The sequence below is a fragment of the Haliaeetus albicilla genome, chromosome 19 (assembly GCF_947461875.1).
Source record: "Haliaeetus albicilla chromosome 19, bHalAlb1.1, whole genome shotgun sequence".
Classification (NCBI taxonomy): Eukaryota; Metazoa; Chordata; class Aves; order Accipitriformes; family Accipitridae; genus Haliaeetus; species Haliaeetus albicilla.
This window is the reverse complement of record NC_091501.1, coordinates 7,598,592-7,618,329: the sequence shown is the minus strand read 5'-3', so window position 1 is coordinate 7,618,329 and position 19,738 is coordinate 7,598,592. Positions and strand designations below refer to the sequence as shown.

General features: G+C 41.9%; 1 protein-coding gene across 3 annotated transcripts in view; it reads left to right on the top strand.

Moving 5' to 3' along the window:
• Positions 1-19,738, top strand: part of TBXAS1 (thromboxane A synthase 1) — a 242,626-nt gene that overhangs the window by 7,444 nt on the left and 215,444 nt on the right. The window contains exons 3-5 of one of the 3 annotated variants that reach the window (XM_069807485.1): positions 1,008-1,175; positions 2,307-2,385; positions 6,259-6,449. In XM_069807485.1, the coding sequence (XP_069663586.1) occupies positions 6,352-6,449 (98 nt within the window). In that variant the 5' untranslated portion in view covers positions 1,008-1,175; positions 2,307-2,385; positions 6,259-6,351. The remainder of the gene's footprint in view (positions 1-1,007; positions 1,176-2,306; positions 2,386-6,258; positions 6,450-19,738) is intronic. The other 2 variants (XM_069807487.1, XM_069807488.1) reach the window with 2 other exon arrangements.

Below are 19,738 nucleotides of genomic sequence, written 5' to 3'. Positions count from 1 at the left end.
TTATGTGTTTTGGTGTCAATCCCATGAGCTAAGAGATGAAGGAGAAGTTGATAAGCACAATTTAGTTAAGTTATAGAACAAGGTGCTTCTGTTAAGTTTTTCACAGTTCTTTTGACCTGTGGTCCGGCATTGAAACACAGTTTGGACAATTCAAGCCTTGAGTTTGCTATCTAGAGTAGCTTTTCAATCAAACAAAGAAGGTTGGGTATTTTTCATGGTGTTTAAAAACTGAACTTCACAGAAGAAATTATAACTTACTGGTTCTTACCATGATATTGTTACAAAGGCAAACATTTATATGGGTCTCTGCAACTACAAGATTAGTCTAGGCAGGGTTCTTTGGCTTTTTCTGTCAATGGGGAGCTATTGATCCATGAACATAAATCCTTACTTATCTCCAGTCAAGTTTATAGGACAATGAAATTATAGGATTGCTTGAATCAATCAATGTTTCTAAAGCAAGCTATAGAAATATAAACAAGTTACCGATTATTTAATAAAGTCAATTTGCTTAAAAATGCCTGGCCATGGGCAGCAGATGTTACATTAATTTCTGCTTTCTCTGGAATTTCACTGGGGCTGCAAGATCTTAATGTCACTATTAGCAAAGGTAACTTTATTTTAGAAACTCATTCTGAGCTCTCACAGCAAGAGGAAGAAACTGTCATTCCTTTTGACCACAAAATCTGTGCTATTTCTAAGTGGAGATCTTTGAAATAACTAGGATATCTCACAGCTTGTTGCTTTAGAGGGGACTTAGTACAGCAGCACTACATTTAGTTAGCATAATGAGTTTTTTAGCTCCTGTGACTGAGTTTGAAGTACCATAACTTTTAGTCAGCTAAGATTAAATTTCTTAGTGAAGTACAAGTTTGCATAATATTTTAGCTTTCCTAGAATTTTTAAGCTGGGTACCTGTTTTCTGAGAAGCATTTAAGTTAATACAACCAGGTTCTGACTTGGTGAAACAATTTTAAGTGTAAATGTGTGTCTTTGTTTCTCAGTAGGAAGCATCATGAAAGCAGCTTCCTCAGCGTGGTTTCACTGTTACCATGTTTGCCTTTCAAAATCCAGTTCATTGGAGTGATTTTATTCAAGGTGGTTCAAGAATCTTCCATGAGCCCATGGTATCCTTTTGGTGCTCCCGTCCATTTTGAATGCAGAGCAGGATCTCTGTGAGTGGACTCCAGTGCCTCAGTGGTCTGTCTGTTGAGTAGCTTGGCATAGTTTATCATACAGGAGTACAAAATCGTCTGATTAATCTGCTTGGTCAATCCTTGAACAAGGATAGTAATAATGAAGTCATAGAAGGCCACTGTAAGTCCTTCTGTTCCAATACGTTAATATTCCCAGTACTTTGGCTATTAAGGTTGTTTTAAATATATATATAAAAAAAATCTCTGTGAAATGTGCCTTTGATCTACCTTAAAGATGTTGAGAATTCATTTTGTCTTTGGAAAGGTTTTTGTCTTCAAGATAAATTAATATCATATATACTTACGTGGTTTTGTACATGGGCTTTGTTAAAGCTTATACATAAACTAGTCTCTGATTAATCTCATGGGTTTTTAAGCTGTTCCATGGTATTTCATTTGCAGTATTTTGTGGCTAAGCTGTCTATATAACAGAATTTTGTTGATCTGAAGACTATGCTACAAATTTCTAAGGAGATGAACTGCTATAAAATTACAACTTAACACCTTTCTAGACTTCCTTCATCTATTGTAAAGTTGTTGTGGCTCAGCCTTAATTAGATTATTATAGACCTAGAACATATGAAGTAGAATAGCATGAGAGGAGTTGAATTTGGTCATTAGCAGGACTGTGTGGTTAGTCTAGCTGGTGCAGTCATCAGCCTCTGAAATATGTGAGACTACATTTTCCATTTGATATGCTTTGAAGACAGGTCAAAATCCTTACCATGATCTAGGTCTACTGAGAAGGTCTATAATCCTGCTTTTTAATAAGCTCTCTGTTTCATGTCAGAACGATACTTGCGTATGTCAAGCATTGCTGAGGCTCATTGCCACACTTGTATTAATTTTGAAGTTGAAATGCATTGTTTTGGAAGAGCATTTACAGAAAATGTTCTTGGAGTCATAGCAGACAGGGCTTTAAGGCATGAAGGCTTCCTGGAAAACCTGGATTGTCTGGGTGTGGTTTTTTTTTTTTCTTTTTCAGTTGAGGAACAATTCAACTTCTCAGACTTTGTTGTAACGCGCTTCCCTTTTTAATATTTACTGCTGTGAACACCCATGCAGGCTGAAGCTCTGGCTGTTTGGGATTGAACTACTTCTGTCTCGTAGGTCTGCCATTTGCTGGGGAGCTCCAAGGCTACAGTGACGGCAGTGCTGGGGAATGAAGGATGAGATGGGACTCTTGAACGTAAGTTTGTGTTGAACATTTTGTTGTTGTTGAAGTTTGTGTTGAACAAGGTGGTGATCTGTGGATTTTACTTGCTACAGAAGAGAAGAGCTCGAATGGCACTCCGTCAAGGAGCTGTGAACCTTGGTAGATGCAATCTAGAGTGAAGCCTCGTAGAGGCAAATGCAGGCAGTGCTGCTGACTCATAGCAGTCTGACAGGAAAAGGCTCTCTTCCACTTCTGCTTGTCTCTGGCTTCCTCCAGCATGCGGTTAGTGAGGACTTCGTATCAGCCTCTGTAGTTCATTGATATTATCAAAATCAGCCTGACCAGTGTGGCTCCACAAAAAGAACTGGGAGGTTGGTTAAAAATATCTGTGCTATTAACTAGTTAGTTAGGATGGTGCTTCTAATGTAAAGGACCCGTAAAGAGAGCCACAGGATTGATAAATAGCCTGTTTTCATTGTTGTCTGCATCCCTGATGCCTTCCCCCCCCAGCCTGCAAAGCAACATGTGGATTTTTGTGACTCTTCATGGGGCTGAGATCCTTAACTCTGGGATGACAACTGCAAGCATGTGGGGCTGCAGTGAGGAGTGCTCCAGGTTGGTTTTAGAGTCAATGCCGTGTGCCGCTCTCCTTAATGGTTGGAGGTGCTGAGGTAAAACCCTTCAGCAAGAAACAGGTGCTGAGGCTTAAAAAAACAAAACAAAAAGAAAACCCCAACATCAACAACAGAAAAGGATGGTTGTTGTTGTTGGGAGCTGGATTATGTGTTCTGTTCCAAATTGGATGCTGATGTGAGAGCCTATTTTCTTTCATAATGCGTGTGTTTAAGAACTATTCATCCCACCTACCTCCCAGTGTGACTGGGAAAAGGCTCTAGTGCTTCTTAAAAAATAAGTGAGGTCTGTACTTGACTCTGTGTTTGCTGATAGAGTTTTGCTGTTGACTTTAATAGGAGGGCATCAGTCTTCTACATGCAGAAAAATGTCCTTTAATTAAACAGCCAGTGTTTTGGGTTTGTGTGGCAGGGTTTTGGTAGCAGGGGAGGGGGCTGCAGGGGTGTCTCCTGTGAGGAGCTGCTAGAAGCTTCCATGGCTCCAAGCCAGACATGCCACTGGCCCAGGCCGAGCCCATCAGCGACAGTGGTAGCGCCTCTGGGAGAACAGATTTCAGAAGGGGAACCTGCAGCGGAGTTTGGGAAGTGGAATGTGAGAGGAACCCCTCTGTAGATCCCGAGGTCAGTGAGGAAGGGGGGGAGGAGATGTGCCGGAGGAGGTTTTGATGCCCCCGCAGCCCGTGGCGAGGCAGCAGGCTGTCCCCCCCCAGCCCACGGAGGGGAGCGGGGGAGCAGATGCCCACCTGCAGCCCGGGAGAGAGGAGCCCATGCTGGAGCAGGGGGTGGAGGCCCCCCAAGATGGCCGCCGCTCCACGGGGAAGCCCGCGCTGGAGCAGCCTGGGACTGGAGGACTGCGGCCTGCGGAAAGGACCCACGCTGGAGCAGTTCGTGAAGAACTGCAGCCCGTGGGAAGGACCCCACGGTGGAGCAGGGGACGAGTGAGGAGTCCTCCCCCTGAGGAGGAAGGAGCGGCAGAGACAATGTGTGAGGAACTGACCCCAACCGCCATTCCTCGTCCCCCTGCGCTGCTGAGGGGAGGAGGGAGAGAGAACCGGGAGTGGAGTTGTGCCGGGAAGGAGGGAGGGGTGGGGGGGAGGTGTTTTAAGATTTGGTTTTATTTCTCACTATCCTTGTTTTGATTTGATTTGTAGTAAATTAAATTGATTTTTTTTTTTTCCCCAAGTTGAGTCTGTTTTTTGCCCATGACCGTAAGTGGTGAGTGATCCCTCCCTGTCCTTGTCTTGACCCATGAGTGTTTCTTTATATTTTTCTCCTCCCGGTGCCACTGTGGGGGGGGAGAAGTGAACGAACAGCCTGGTGGTGCTTTGTTTCCGGCTGGGCTTAAACCACGACGGCCAAGTAAATTAAAGCACAGTGAAATCAGAATATTATTTCTTACCTTCTCGTGGTGATTGGTTTAGTTTTTTTGAAGAGACTTTAAGGCATATGGATTTTTTTTTTTCTTCAAGTCCCATGGGATCAGTTTCTGGTTGGGATTGGCTTGTGCCCATTGATTAATTCCTTGCGTCACTTTCCTTGAATCTTGTTGCAGTTGTTCTTGGAGAACTTGGCAGCAGCAGCAAACTGGCAGAGCTGTTATTGACCCAGAATAGCAATAGCATTGTTAATACAATAAGCAAGGTTTTCTGTGAACTACTGTGCCATTCTGTGGAGCTGATGAGCTGGTTAACACCTTTTACTTATTCTGCAAGGATCTGAGGCTGGAAGGGAATTAATGCAGTTGTGAAGCACGGAGAACCAAAATAGCAGTGATTCAGTTAGAGTAGAGCCAAATCTTCTTAAAATTAAACTCCATTGTGTTAGAGACTTTACTTTTTTGATACCTATATTATTAACTTCTCTGATAAGAGCAGGAAATGTAATACACTGATATTGGAGAAGCCTTGCACATTAAATCTAGGCTGTTATCTTGGGGTTGTATGAGAAGAAACCACTCTTCATCTGGTGTGTTATGGGAATCAGATGCTGCAGAATTTCTGTTTCTCAAGGTTACCATATAATTCACAAATCTAGTTTTTTTGGGTATCTTTGATTTCCTTAACTTTCAAATAGGTTGGTTGGAATGGGTGGGAGGGCTGCAGTACATGTATGGGTATTTCTAGTTCCATAAGTAACAAAAAATACCGGACAGTTCAGGGAATTTTGTCATGGGCAAGGGTGTTTACTTGCAAGCTGCTGCTGCTGATGTTGTTGTAATCCTGAAGATTTTTTTGATAGTGGCATTTGGTAACTTAGTTTGTGTGTAACACGTTGGTGGTCTTCTCTCATAGAAGTGCTTCAAGGTTTGCTTTCTGGCTGACCTTTCTAATTGGACTGGATCAGATGCTTGAAACAGGATTGAGGTCTGCTGACAGGAAAATATGGAAGAAAGCTGAGGAATTCATATACTATGGACAAACCATTTCCTAAACTGCCATCAAAGCTTGACTGTTCATGTGCATGTTGTTCAAGGGGTTGTGAGAGCTTGACTGTGCCACAACGCAGAGATAGTAGATATGGCCATATTGATGTTAACCCTGATACAAGAAATACAATGCAGGGGTAGCCAAAGTATCTCTGGAAAGGCTGGTTAATGGTACCTCCAACGGAGGCACTGCATTGAGCCAGGAAAATGTGCTGTAGTACTCATGAACCTGAGATGATACAGCCAAACAGTGCTGTCTGTGTGGACTAACCAGTGTGACAGATGCTGACTTATGGACCCTGGTACTACAGCTGGGTTTTTCTACTCATTAGTTTTTCATTCTTATATGTGTTCTAGTAGTCACATTAGAAGAGTTTTCCCCCAATTCTCCTTTTAGTTGTGATAATTTAAAGTTTACTTTGTTCCATTCTTTTAAGGTATAACCAGTCTGGAGATTAAGTGTTAATGAAGTTTTATGTTGCAGTAATGCTCTATGTTTATTACTTCAGAGAATACCACTGTTGTATGCCAGGGCACCCCTGAAGGGTCTTTATATTATTCTTCCATGATCTGTACCATGGTCAGGCTCTCCCCCCCCACTTTTCCAGTTTCCCTAATACATGTTGAATAGATTTTTAGACATCAGCACTGATGTCTCAAGCGGTGGGTATGTAAATATTTACTGGCACGACAGTCAACAACAGCAGGAGGGGGGAAATTGCTACATCCTACCATTCAGGGAACCTTCAAGTTCTCTCTTAGAGCGTGCAGTTGATGAGAACAGGAAAGGTTTGCAGTTTGTATTTGACTTGATGTGTTTTTGCTCTCTTGGTTCCTGTTTTGTTGCAGATGTCATTTGTGTAGCTGTGGAAGGCTTTATCAGCTCTTGCAGAGACTTTCCCATGCGCACACCACTCAAGCCTGGAGCTGTAGTGGAGGAAAATGGAGGCAGTAGATCTCCTGGCATTTGCCTCTATAGAAATGAGTAATACAACGGTCACCCTGGCTTTGCTGGTGGTCTTCGTGGTCCTGCTGTATTGGTAAGTGATAAAGGTGATATGTGCTGCATATCAGACACAAAGCCTGCTGAAGCTCCCCTAAAATCTATAGACTCTTATTTGTAAGGGGAAATTGGAACATAATTGGCTAGAAGGGACACGGAGGGGGAGTTGGTTTGGATGCAGAGGTTGAAATAAATACTCACAAAACTTATAGTGCTTTTTAGAGAATTCTGTCCCTGCAATATTTTCTTGTAAGTGCTTTACCAACAAACTGCTAACAAAAATTGTCTTCAAAATTAAGAGCTTAATATTGTTGGTTTCTTATTAATTTCTGTAGGTGGCAGGAACATTGGCACTGATCACAAAGAAACAGAGTACTTGTTGCACCTCTTCTCTGTACTGTGCTGCACACTTGTCCCTTGCCAGGTTTCTTGGCTTAAGTGTGCAGACATTTTAACTGCTGCTTGAATTTCCTCTCTTGTTCCTTCCACACTGAGTAGTGGATACAAATCAGAATAACAGCAGCCCTAATGGTTAGCACAGTAGGCATTGCAGTGAGCTGTGCTGAAACGAAAAAAAAAACCCTCCCTGTCCAGATAATTTATTTCAGAAATTAAATTAGCTGAACTGGGAGTGCTGTTCTGACTGTTTTTACTTGAATAGCTCTTCCAATCCTACCTTCCAGTCAACCAATGTTTTTTCTCATTTGTATATGTGTTCAAGAAAAACTTTCACGGATGGTGGTAGAAAAAGTACCTCTGACAAAAAACCAAAGATAATCTGTAAGAGAGTAGTGATGGCACCATGAGATTAGCACAATTGCTGTAGCAGTGTAAATGATAGATCTCTTTTGCACGTATTTCTTCATTCTTTGACCCTGTTGGGCTTTGTTCAACTTCATTCTGTGTCAAAGGAGGGTCTTGAGAGACTAGAAAAAGAGTCAAGTCAAGCCCATATTTGATGTGTGTTGCCATATCAAGTAGGTGGGTGAGCCAGCTTTCTTAATAAGATCTGCCCAAATCATCACAGATGTCCAAGTCCTACTTCCTTTGAAGTTTTCTGGGAAAAAGAATGGCAGCACCAGATCTTTCCAAAAAACCATGCTGTTTTGCTGCTGACCTGTGCATTTCTGTGAGCTTAAGGGGATGAGAGGGATGGCAGAGGCACATCCACAGTTCAGAAATGCAGCAGATCGGCTGGTAAGATCTGACTGCCTGTGAGTCAGCTGAAAGCCTGATGCTTCCACATAGTACACATCAAGATGTGCTAAGGTCTCTGAAGACACAGAACTACTCCGTGCAAACTTAGGGTACGTTCTGGTGCATGCTTCTCCAGAGCCTCATTTTCTGGTTCAATTTAAGGAAGGCTGTTCCTCCCCTTGAAGTGAAGACGTGGCTGTTTAGTGCAGAATTTGGTCTTGCCATAAACAAACCTAGCTCTAATTTCAGACTGAAGTCAAAGTTAAACCAGGCTCCTGGCTGTGGACAGGCAGCTGCTGAATTGAGTGCCTACCATATAAGTTTCAAAAACTCCAATTTAGGAGTAGGTGTGAAATGGCCTTACAGTAGAGATACCCCTTTCAGTGTTTCTCCTTTCCTGGCTGAAGGTGAGTTCTGTGAAGGCATCAAGTAAAGGAAGCTGGAATTTTATATGGGAAATTGTTTTATACTCTTACGTGCCAATGGTTATTATTAACCAATCTTGTTGATCTACAGATACAGGTTGATTTTAAGCAGCTTATTAAACACAGGTGCCTATAGGTCACTCTTCTGATGGGAAGCTGGTGTTTCTTAAACTTGCAATGAAATGTGCTGGGCAACATCTGTGGGCTATTGGTAGGTTTGCCTGGTGGCGAAGCTATTCAGATCCATTTATTTCAGTAAAATGCAGTGACTGAACTTGTAAGGCTAATGGCTTGAATCACATCTGCAAGTGCAGTGGTTGTTGTTCAAACCTCTCAACCTATTCATTTGAGAGTCTACTTTTTATAAAGTTTTTTTATACTGCATGTCTGTTTAAACAAATAAGTAAAACCCAGTGCGTGCTCACAGCTTCCTTTATTCATGGCTGAAACCTTGGGTTCAAGGAATTATTTATAGAGTATGTAAAAGGTTGCTAATAGAAATGCAGGTCCCTAATTCTAGAGAATGTTTTTATTACAATCATGTTGCATACCCAATTGTTTGGCTCTTCTAGGACTCAGAAAATACAAGTGTTATGTATGGCAGGAGTAATAATAAAGTAATAACTCTTCAAGTTCCTTTGACGTTTTTGTTCTAAGCCTTAATCTCATTTTTTAATAACTTCTGAATTCTTTTTCTAGTTTTTTTTTTCTGCCAGCATTGTGTCTTTTCAGAAGGGCAGTCATGGGGGAAGGGAGGAATGAATATTTGCAGTTGTAAATTTTGTTACGGTGTAGCTTATGATTGATCGGGGTCATATTGTGTCAACTGTTGTGTGAGTACAAAGAATAGGCAGTTTGTCCACCTTGTTGGCTATAAAAGGCTTACAGGCTAAACAGAAGGCAGTTGCAGGTAAAGAAGAGAGTTAATAGATCTAATACATGCTAGAATAACAACATGGTGATGGCAACTGTCATGTTATTGAGCTATTTCCTTAGCATGATTTTTGTGGTTGGGGGTACTCAGTGGTTTAAATGACAGCCCTGAGCTGCTGCCTGTGGACTCAGCCTCAGTCACTGTTAGCATATGTAGTGTAAGGCCAGCTGTGATTTATCACAGTTCAGCTGGCAGGTGGTATCTTGCTAAGTTGTGATAACACCAATCTCTTCACATTTTTGGGTAAGGTGAGGTCATATGAAACAGAGAAGCAAGGGTTGATTGGGAAAGGGAGGAGAGGCTGTAGCTGCATAAAAATAAACTTCTAGAGAAGATACAGGTCTTAGGAGGAAACTTGGATGATTTGGTGTTTTTTTTAAGACTGATTTATGGTACAATGAAGATCACCAATAACTCTTTATAACAAATTCTCTAATGGCACATCCCTGATTTCTCATGTGTTGTCATCAGTGTAGTATGAAGGTGATGCTTGTAGTGTATTGTGTCAGTTTTAAATCAGTGGAAAATTCAGTCTCTCAGTGTTTGTCTTTGACATGACCTTAAGTCAGCTATAAAGAGAGGCTTTTTAAGGTAGGTAGTTTAATGTTGGGAGTAGAAAGAACAGAGAAGCTTTTGGGTACATTGTGTCTTCAGATTTGAAATGGGAAGAACAAACCTGAGGTTACTTTTTTGGTAATCTGTTAATTTAACAGGCTGTTCAAGCCCTCTTGCTGTTTCCCATTCCTGAAGTGCTTAGCTGTCCACTGCCCTCCCCTTCCTTACTACTTGCTGTCAGTAGGTCCAAGTCTCTCCTTGCAGACCTCATACCATGGATTCTTCGATGGCTCTTGGTACCTCATTGCTATTGTGGTAGACAATGAAATTACTGCTTTACTGACTACAAAAAGGTATAATATGGCTAAATACATAAAGTTCAGTAATACCAGTGGCACAACACTGAGCACTCTTAAAAAAAAAAAAAAAAAAAATCTCCTGTCCATGTCCTTCCCACCCCCTGTGATTTCTACTAGCCAAACTGATTGTCAGAGCAGTTCAAGAGCACTTTCTTTCTCAATTGCAAGGACTGCTGTCTCTATTCACTTAATCTCTGTGAATCTCAGGTTTTTTTCAGGCATGAAATAAAAACAAACACTTAAGGGGGGGGAATGAGGTTAACATTTACAAATCCCAGTGATATTGTCTATTGAAAAATACCGTAGTGTATCTATGCAACATATTGTTCATTTTCATTTCAAACGTATGCTGAGTTGGGTATCCCATGCTTGGCTGTAGCTGCAAACATTGCTTTGTGTCTTTCTTTTTGCTGTCTGGGAAGATGTTTGATAAAATGAAAGCAGGAGTTTATCTTGCTTTAAAGTTTAATGTACCATAAGCTTAGCATTATGAAGAAGCTGTCACAGCATTCACATACCTGTGTTCAAACTGGATTATCAACCCCTTGTCTAAACAAACCTGGGTTTTTTTAGAAGCATGGAGGCTGGATGGGAGGTGTTTGTTTATGTTTGTAAGATACACATCTAATTGCATGCTTTCAAACATAGCAACAACATGTACTAGTGGTGTTCTTGTCTGTTTCTGAAAAGCTAAATCATTCAGAAAGATGCCATTTTTACACTGAAATAGTATTAATGATCACTTGTGTTACAGAAAAGTATAGAGAGATTGAGAGATTTGGGTTTCAATGTATCTAGATACTGTCCACCTATTGCATAACAAGTCAATCCTAACCCAAGGAATTTGCAGTCTCTGATCAAAAAGAATGAAAACTAAACTTTTTTTTTTCTCCTCTGTCCTTAAGCCTAGACATTTGCATACACTTATATGCAGGAGATACTTAGATGTGGGGGACAACATGTGTTAGAGTTCATCAGTTGGTACCATACCTGTACTAGACCACATCAGAAGTTAATCTCAGGTCAAGTAGTATTTTGATACAAGTGGCCTCAATATTATTGCTTGTTTGGCATTACTTTACATCTGTCATTTCAGAAAGAGCTTGGAAAGAGAAAGTTTAGAGCTAATCTGTCTCCAAATAAAACTTCATTCTGGTTTTGCAGAAACTTGCTATTTGGGCTTGAGTTAAGCAAAACTGAGATCAACTAGACCTCAGATTTGGGGTTTGTTTTGTTTTGTTGTTTGTTTTTTCCTCCAGCTAGATGCCACCTAGAGCTAGATATTGCACCATTTTTTGCTCCTCAAAAAATCAGTATTTACAAAAGATGTTTGACTACTAGAGCTTTAGGCTTACAGTTTGAGTGCAGGGGTAGGGTGAGCAGGTTTTTTTCCCTAACACATCAAGATAATGCTTCTGGACAGATGCAGTGTCAGGCAATACAAAACTTGGATCCTTTCTGGAAAAAGCACCAGCTGTGGGTGGGTAGGGCCAAACTTTTCCAGCTGTCACTACTACCATCAAAGGCACAGGGCTGCAAGGACCACTATGGCTAGAAACGGTGGAGCATCAACATATACCCATAAAGACGTACAGCTCTGCTGTCATGTCAGGCTCATTGAGTTGAGAGGTTCAGAGAGGCATCCTAATCCTTGGATGTTAAAGCATGCTTGTTTGCCTTGCTGGCAGCAAGCACAACTCTGCAGGCAGCGAGTGCGCAGGGGCTGGTGCTCCTGTGCTGCTGCTGAGCTCTCCTCGGTCTTGCACATCCCTCCCGCAGCAGTGGCTGGGCTCTAAGATTGCAGTCCCTAATGACTCTTCCCATATTACAACCTTGTAGCTTCTCAGTTTGCAGTGAACCCTGTATCAGGTTTACAGGGTCAGAAGGCAGGGAAGTTTGGGGTTTTTTATATTCTGTTAACCCAAGCTGTTGTTTTTTTGTTTTTTTTTTTTCTTAAAATGGCCATTTATGTCAGTGGAAGTCATTCTGCTTCCCTCCCCTTCATTGAAATGTCCCATTATGAAAGCTAGAAGGATCTGACTCAACAGGAAACATCAGCAAACTGCTGTTGATGACAGAAAAAAAATAACAGATTCGAATTGCCTTTGTCACGCAGCTTTACATCAAGCAAATCTGGAATTCCCACTAACGTGTCAAACATAATTTGATCCCGCAGCTGTGCAGTATATGGCCTCGTCTTTGAGCTAAATGAAGCATCTCTAGGTGAGCCTGAGAAGGAACAGAGTAAGCTACTGAATTATAATTTGGAAAAGTGCCACACCACAAATGACTAAATACTTTATTTCTCTGAAAACAAAGTAGATTTGATCACCTAGAATGAAGTTCACTCAGTGTCCCCATTATGCTGCTTTTAGGTAAACAAAGTTCTCTTATTTTGGGGGGAGAGGTAGAACAGTTTTCCATCATTGCTTTTGCAGCTTCAGAGTTAAATTCCCCGGGATGTCCTCAGAAGCTGTTATAACACCCTGGTTATCCTTATAAACGTAGCTCAGCCTTTAGTGCTGTGCAGCTTTGGTTTAGCTTGCTTGCATTTAACTGCAAAACTCAGAGGCCTCTTATGTTCAAGTTTTTGTGGTTTTGGTTTTGTTTTTTTAATTTAGAGATTGCATCGCCAGCCATGTTTATTTGAAGACCCTCAAGTGCTTCCTGGGTTGGTTTTTTTTTTTGCATTTGTGAACATGCGTTTTACCCTAACAACTCTGTGTAAAGGAGTAAATCTTCAGCTATTCATTCCTCGTGGTCTTCGTTTTTCCCTAAACCTTTTTCTGCCTCTCCCCATAAAATCCCTCAAGTACAATTTGGTTGTAGTGCATGGAGATTATAGTGTTAATAGTACGTTAAGGTAGCCCTACGGGGATAGGTTAGCTTCCTTTCATGGAACAAGTACATTTACCCGTCTTCTGGCATCGTCTCCAGATCTAGTGTCCAGTGGAGCATGCTGCAAAGCTGGCTAATGCTTACCAATGCCGCCAGGCCAACAGGAGCTGGACACAGCCCTTGAGCAATCCCATTTCTGCTCTCCCTTCCTGCAGGGCTTGGAACGGACTGGGTCTGGTCTGGCCTGGGTTGCACAGGCAGGAGAGGTTGGCAAAGTGGGGGAATTACTCTGGCTTCTCCATGAGGCAGCTTCTGCCTGGGAGTCTTCTCAGGAGCTTCACTTAGCTCTTCTGGACTAGCACTTGGGCTGCAACTTCTGATCTGCTGTTTGCCTTAGGGCAGGTTGCTTTGTTTATCTCGGGGATATTAAGGCACCTCACAAACTAATTTTGGGTGCTCTGAATTAGCTCCTAGGAGCTCCTGCCCCCATTTACTGACTGTATTAGGAACCTGAGGAACTTAATGCACTGCTCTTGGTGCACTAAATGGAATTGAAATTAGACGATGAAAGAAGGCAATGTAAACGGCCTCCTTAAAGAGAAGGCTCTGCCTCTGTGAGCAGTGGGGCACTCCATCCCATGGCGCAGGGGCTGTCTCTTGCTGTGTCTGTGCATTTAATTGCCATGCTCAGAGGGGCCTCTCAGGACTGCTGTAATTCCTCTGAACAGTGCCATGAACTCTGCTCTTCCCTGAACCCCAGGGGAGCCTACTGGCAGTTCCTGTGACTGCCCCGCACTGGGGTGACTAGTTTTGAGTCCTCATGTGCTCCAAGGGGCGTGGACTTGTCACTCCACATCTTTCACATAGCAGACCAAGTGTCCTGCCAGCCTGGCTGTGCTCCTTCTTAAATGGAAAATTAAATCAATGGGCAGTTTTGACAGGTGAGACTTCCTCAGAGTGCTGAAAAGTAAATCTGTGTTCTCCCTTCTCTTGTCTCCTTCAACACTGCTCCCATCATTAAAGGAAAGTTGCCTATATTTTTCCTCATTCCTTTTTGTCTTTGCATCAGGCTTCAATAACTGTGTTTGGTGTGTTTTGTCCTCATTACTGGTTCACCTGTAATTAATGCCTTTGATTGCCATGCCTTGCTCTTCCGTAGGAAAGATTTATACAGTATTTAATGGAGCTGTCTGAAAACTATTTTAAAACAAAATATTGACGTATTATTGGGAGATAGTCTTTTATCAGTTCCCCTTGACATACTGAAACCTTTAGACGGATTTTTCTATGTTATCTCCCTAGGTTTGTTTTTGGCTTTTTTCCCCATTGAAAACAAAGTTTACTGTTCCATGAGCTCAGTGTGTGCTAACTGCTGAGAAACAGCCAGCAGAAAGAGCTCAAAGTATTTTCTGGCTTGGGTCTGCAAATGCATTTATTTCACTTTCACAGGAATAGTGGAGGAGCTTGAGAAAATGATGTTCAGTGTCTATCTCTTCATTTCCTTGCTTTATGTGCTATTGCTTATGCTGGTGACAATTTCTTTTAAGTTTTGCTTGTTTATTTTACATGTGTTTTCGATGGCTGGAATGACTGTGCAGGTCAATAGATATACTAGAATTTTAATGCAGGGGTCATCTAGCATGTGGTATATTTTCCATATCCATTCGTCTGGTAGTTTCTTCCCTGGCCAGTCCCTTCTTTCACAGTTCTGCAGTACCTGTGGGGTTGTTGGGGGAGTTTATTAAGGAAGCAATAAACAAGGGGAAAGGCAAAATCTATTATATCGGTTTGTTTCTTGGGTAGGAAAAGAAGCCGGATGCCCAGCAACGGCTGGGGATGGACTGGGAAGAATGAGTGGGACAGAAGGATATGACTCCATATGAATTTGAAGTGGGTTGTTAATGGACTGAGCTCAAGTATGTTTAGGAAAGTTGAAACTGGAGGAAAGGAGCTGAACTGAGATGTATGTTGGGAGTAGGGCATGGGGCAGTGGCTGTATGCTTGTGTTGACAAAGTGAAGTCTACTTCCTTGGAAAGCATAGTTCCTTTCAGCTAGTAGCATCCTTGTGATTCTTGTTAGGAGTTGAGGGGTATGGGAAGGATGAAAAGGCAGTGGACTTTAGAGAGGATGGGTAATTGGTAACTGTATGGTCACAAGCTCCTAATGTATGAATGCTCTTGGATGAGAGCTATTGGCAGAATTTTGAACCTGTAACCCTAAGTATTCTTTTAACTTATTCAGTAGCAATAAATCTGATGTAATCTGTTGTGGTTTCTCATCCAAAAAGCTCCAAAGAGCTTTTATGTAAACACCCTCTCAGTAGAGCTATAACAAGATGAAGAGGTTGTTGAGGTACGTGGTTTAGAATGTGGGAAAGACATGATGTATACCCACCCTGGGAGAGAAAGAGCAGCTAAAGGTTCTTCAGTGTTGCATGCTAGCATTGTACACAGCGTGGGACTGTGGGTTGCCCAAAGATTTCCTCAATGGCCAGTCAGATCAGAGCTCTGGTCAAGTGAGAGACAGCACAGGTTTGAAAAGAGCAAACACCTCTCGGTGGTTCCAGAAAGACTTCAGATCCATTCTGTAGCTAATGAAGTGGGGCTGTCCTGCAGTGACGTTCAGCAGCCTTCACTCCTAGATATGCATCTGGCTTGCTGTCCCTCATCTCCTCTTAAGAGCTAAGAATAGGTGGTGCAAAGATAAAGTATCCTCAGTTCTGTGATAACTATTCCTAGCTATCAATTCCTACCTATCCTATCCTAGGCAACAAACCTTGAGCCTTTCAGATCTCAGAAGAATAGTATTTTAAACTTTGTTTGTCTACCAGAAAGTTTTAGACTTCAGGTAATTTCTCACAGTTTGGACACCATCCTCAGTAGTTATGTTTTTAAACTTTAAAAAGTTAATTATTAGCAGTAGTTAAGTAGTATTTAGTGGTTTCACAATTTATTTTCTTTCTTGAGATATGACTTCTGCTTAATATAAATGGCAGTGCTGTCAACTTGAGTGGAAAATCAGCTCTCTGGTGTTCTCCTAGGACACAGAGCCCTGTTGTTGAAAGAAAGAGACCATCAGGTTTTGGGTGTCAGGCACAGAGGAGTGAACAGTCTCCCCAGAGCAAGGTTGCAGAGGGAGCTTGGAATATCAGCTGTGGGCACAAGATGGTGGAAGGACCGTATGAGTCTGTGCTTTTGCAGACCATGCATCTCGTAAGGACTGGTGTATTTACAGTGTAAGGATGTTCATCCTGCTAGGCTGGGATTTGAGACTTGGGATTTGAGTAGTTTGTCCCCTAACCTGTCTCCTCAGCTGTAGCAGAAGCAAGCTATTAACAAGCATGGTAAGGAGGGCCTCATTTCCATGATAGCTGGTGACTCAGTTCCTCTTGCAAGCCTTGACTGTATCATTGACATTTTTCTGTTTAATTTTTGACATTGCTGGGGATTCTGTGCAGTAAAGCCTTTTCTCCCTCCTTTCCCCCTGCTTTTATTTACGTTCCTGAGTGTGAGCATAGCCGAGCAGTGAGCTCAGTGCCATGAAAGCATTTTATATTTTGAGCAGAGATAAAAATCTCATTCCTTCTATAAACAAAACAAATCAACAGATGATGCCCAGGAGAACCATTTCTCTACAGCCATTTTCCTCCAGCTGCTTTCTATTCTGTGCAGCTTGCAATGCACCATATGAAATACGTGTGTGCCGTTCTGTGTGTGCAAAACACAGGTTTCCTCCAGACAGTGGCAGCTCCGCCATAAAAAAAAACCCACATTTTTTCTTTTACAATGCTGTAATAATAAGATTACTAATAGAGTTGAGACATTTGGTTGTTTAATAGCGTATAGCTTAGCGATGCTAGAGGATATGCTGGAGGAGCTCTGCGGTCACAGCTGCTGTGTCTTCATTTTGAATGGGTTTGGACTCTTGTCTGTGGGAGAACGAGGGGCAGAAATAATATGAATGAGTTTGAGTGCATCATAAACATGGGAAGGATGAGGGTACAGCCAAAACTCTTGTTTGGAGTTTGCTGCCCTGTGTGTGCTTGCCTGTGTTATGTGTCAGTGAGGAGTTCCTTGCTGGTGCTGCCTTGGCTTTGTGGCCGGGCACAAGCCTGTTGCAGGAACGAGCCTGGTGGAAGGCAATGAAAAGTGCCTCTTCAGCCTGTTGGAAGCCCTTGGTTGATGACACCTCTTGCTTTCCTGCTTTTTTTTTGGCCATGGTGAACAGTTCAGAGGCTCAGGTGAATGGCCAGAAGCTGCAGTGGGGGGTGTGAGTCCCAGCAGCACCATGGAAGGTGATCAGGCACGGAAAAAAGCAGAGGGTGCTGAATGAGGAGCTGGTAGATGAAGTGCATGGCGAGGTCTCACATGCTTGGGAATAGTTCAGGTCAGCCCTTGGCAGAGGTGCAGCTGCTCTTATCAGAGGTGCTGTCTCTTATCTCAGCAGCATCTTTCTGCTCATCTCCCCCTCCTGAGATGTGCTTCTGTATAGGAGGAGAGTGGCTAAGCCAGACGTTCTAAACTGGGGCCTGAGGGAGTAGTATTTATCCTTGCAGGGGCAGGGGAAGGTGATAAAAGTTTGAGCATTGCTAGGTTAATGGACTGTCTTCTTGCCATAAATAGTCAGTAGCCTCTGAGACATGGAGGAATTTGGAGCTAGCAGTGGGGCAGGAGGGGGCAGTAAAATTTGGCAATACTCCTTCTGGTTGTCTTGATAAAGTGTGGTTTAGAACTGAAGGAAAATACTGTGGTTTCTCATCTGTAAAGCTCCCAAGATCTTTCATGTGAACAGCCTGTAAGTATACATGTATGTACACACATATGTATACATTTACATTTATATATAAATACATAGCAAGTGACTCGGAACAAACAGCTTCTAAATAAGCAGCAGAACATAACTGATCTGATCCTTGGGTAGATCGTGCTCTGTGCCCAAAGCAACCCCCTTATCCCATCTCTAGCCAAATGACTTCTGGCAGCTAAGGAAATAACCTTGGGTAAAACCAATAGAACTTTTATAACAGGGACATTAGCTATTGACCCTGAATGTATTTTATGACACCACCTTCGTTTCGCCTTGTATATCTTCATTCTCTTGTTGATATGTTGTTCTGTGTTTTTGAAAAACTGCAGTCTCTACACACTACTCCAGTATCTGTCATTGCAGCACTTGGGCTGTGGGTTCACACTCACCAGCACTGGATCATTCTCTAAGGCAGATTTGATCTGGACCAGGGTGGGCACATGAGACAATTTTGATTTAATTAATTGGAGTGCAAGACAAGTAATTTACACTATTTCTGCTATGCTACTGGGAGAAGATAGGCTGTACCTGATCTGGTTCAAAGTTCACTTTTCCATATTAACAAATTTGAGTTAGCAGAGCTTGTTTCTACCAGATCAATGCTTTGGGTGGTGTGGCTGGGATGGTTTTGATCAGAGGCTTCTTGCCCTAAACCTGGATTTACTGTATCATTAAGGTCTCAAACTTGCTTGAGAACTCAGTTCCATTTACTTTTTTGCAATTGCTCTGGTAAAGTTAGGGAGCAGCAACAAAAGTTCAGTGGAAATTTCACTGACTGCCAACTGCACATGAATCAATTTTTTAAAACTTGTATTTGTCAATGTGTTTCCCAAGGTGATTTGCTTATGTCTGAGCATTTAGGCTTGTAGCATCTGTGGAGCTCGAACTCAGACCTTTAAGGAAATGAAAGTTAAGCATTGTTAACATACCTGATTATTTTTTTTTTTTCAAAGAAGAAAAATGTTTTAGGTGCTTACTTCTTTTGAAAATTTGGCTTTAAATGGGGGTGGTTAACAGTCAGAAATCTTGTCCCAGCTGGTGGCAATGGCTGGTTGTTTTTCTGGGTGACGCTATTTTGTGTCAAGTTATAGAGCTAACTGTAAAATTTAAAAATATTTCAGCAACATTTCTGTGGACAATTTGTCTCACTCATTATCCAAGAAATTCTGAACTCTTAAATAACTGCTCTAAGTTGATTTACCAGTGCAACCCCTTTAAATTCATAGGCTGAATTTGGCTTGCATTGCTTAGACCAATGATAAAAGTGTTGGGTTTTTTCTTTCTTACCTGAGAACAGTTAGAAATAATTCTCTCGCCTTTCAACTTTCACATGGACCTTTTTCTGACTGAAAAATGTTGTTAAGCATAATATTGATACAGTAAAAGAGCAACCCACACAGAAGCCCAAGTTGCACCATAAATCCTTCTCTGAAGTTGCTCACACTGGTTATGTAAATAAAGGAAAATTTAAGCTGTTTGCAGACTTGTGATGATACAGGGGAAATTGCTCTTACATGATAGAAATTGTGTGCAGGTATGTGTGCCCATCTATCTGTCCACCCACCCAGCTCTTTGTTGCTTTGGTTAGCTCTGTAGCTGGCATACATACCACAGAACCACTACCTGAGGCGGAAAATGTCCTTTCTCAAGGTTTCACAGAGGATCATTACAGTGGCTGTTTTGTCTTTTCCTTGCTTGGTAAAGACCTTTTGAATGAAAAATATATTGCTCAGTTCAGGAGGAATTACTGTATGTAGTCAGACACTAATGACTTTCATTTGAATGTGGTGGGTTTTGGTTCCTGTTCCAAATAGTGTGTAGAGATACAGTGTGCTAAGGGACGTTTCAGCCCCAATAACTGTTGATCCCCAAGGATGCAGCTGATCCATCTATGGGTTTTTTATTTGTAAATTGCATTGCATTTGTAAATAGCCGGTGGCCAAAATCATTATCAATGTGTTAAATTAAAGATCAGTCAGCATTTTCAAAGCTGGACAGTTTCAAGAGCTTTCTCTGAGCAAGTTGGAGGCTTTGTCTTGTAGGCTGTGAGCAAATTGTTACAAAACACAAGAGAGTTGGTAGGAGTTTGTGGAATCATAATTAATTGACAATGGTTTTTCAAAACCCCCATTTTCCAATTTAAAATAAGCTGTTAAAATAATTTAGAACAGTGTTATGATTGTCCCTTGACACATATGGGTAGCTTTGGGT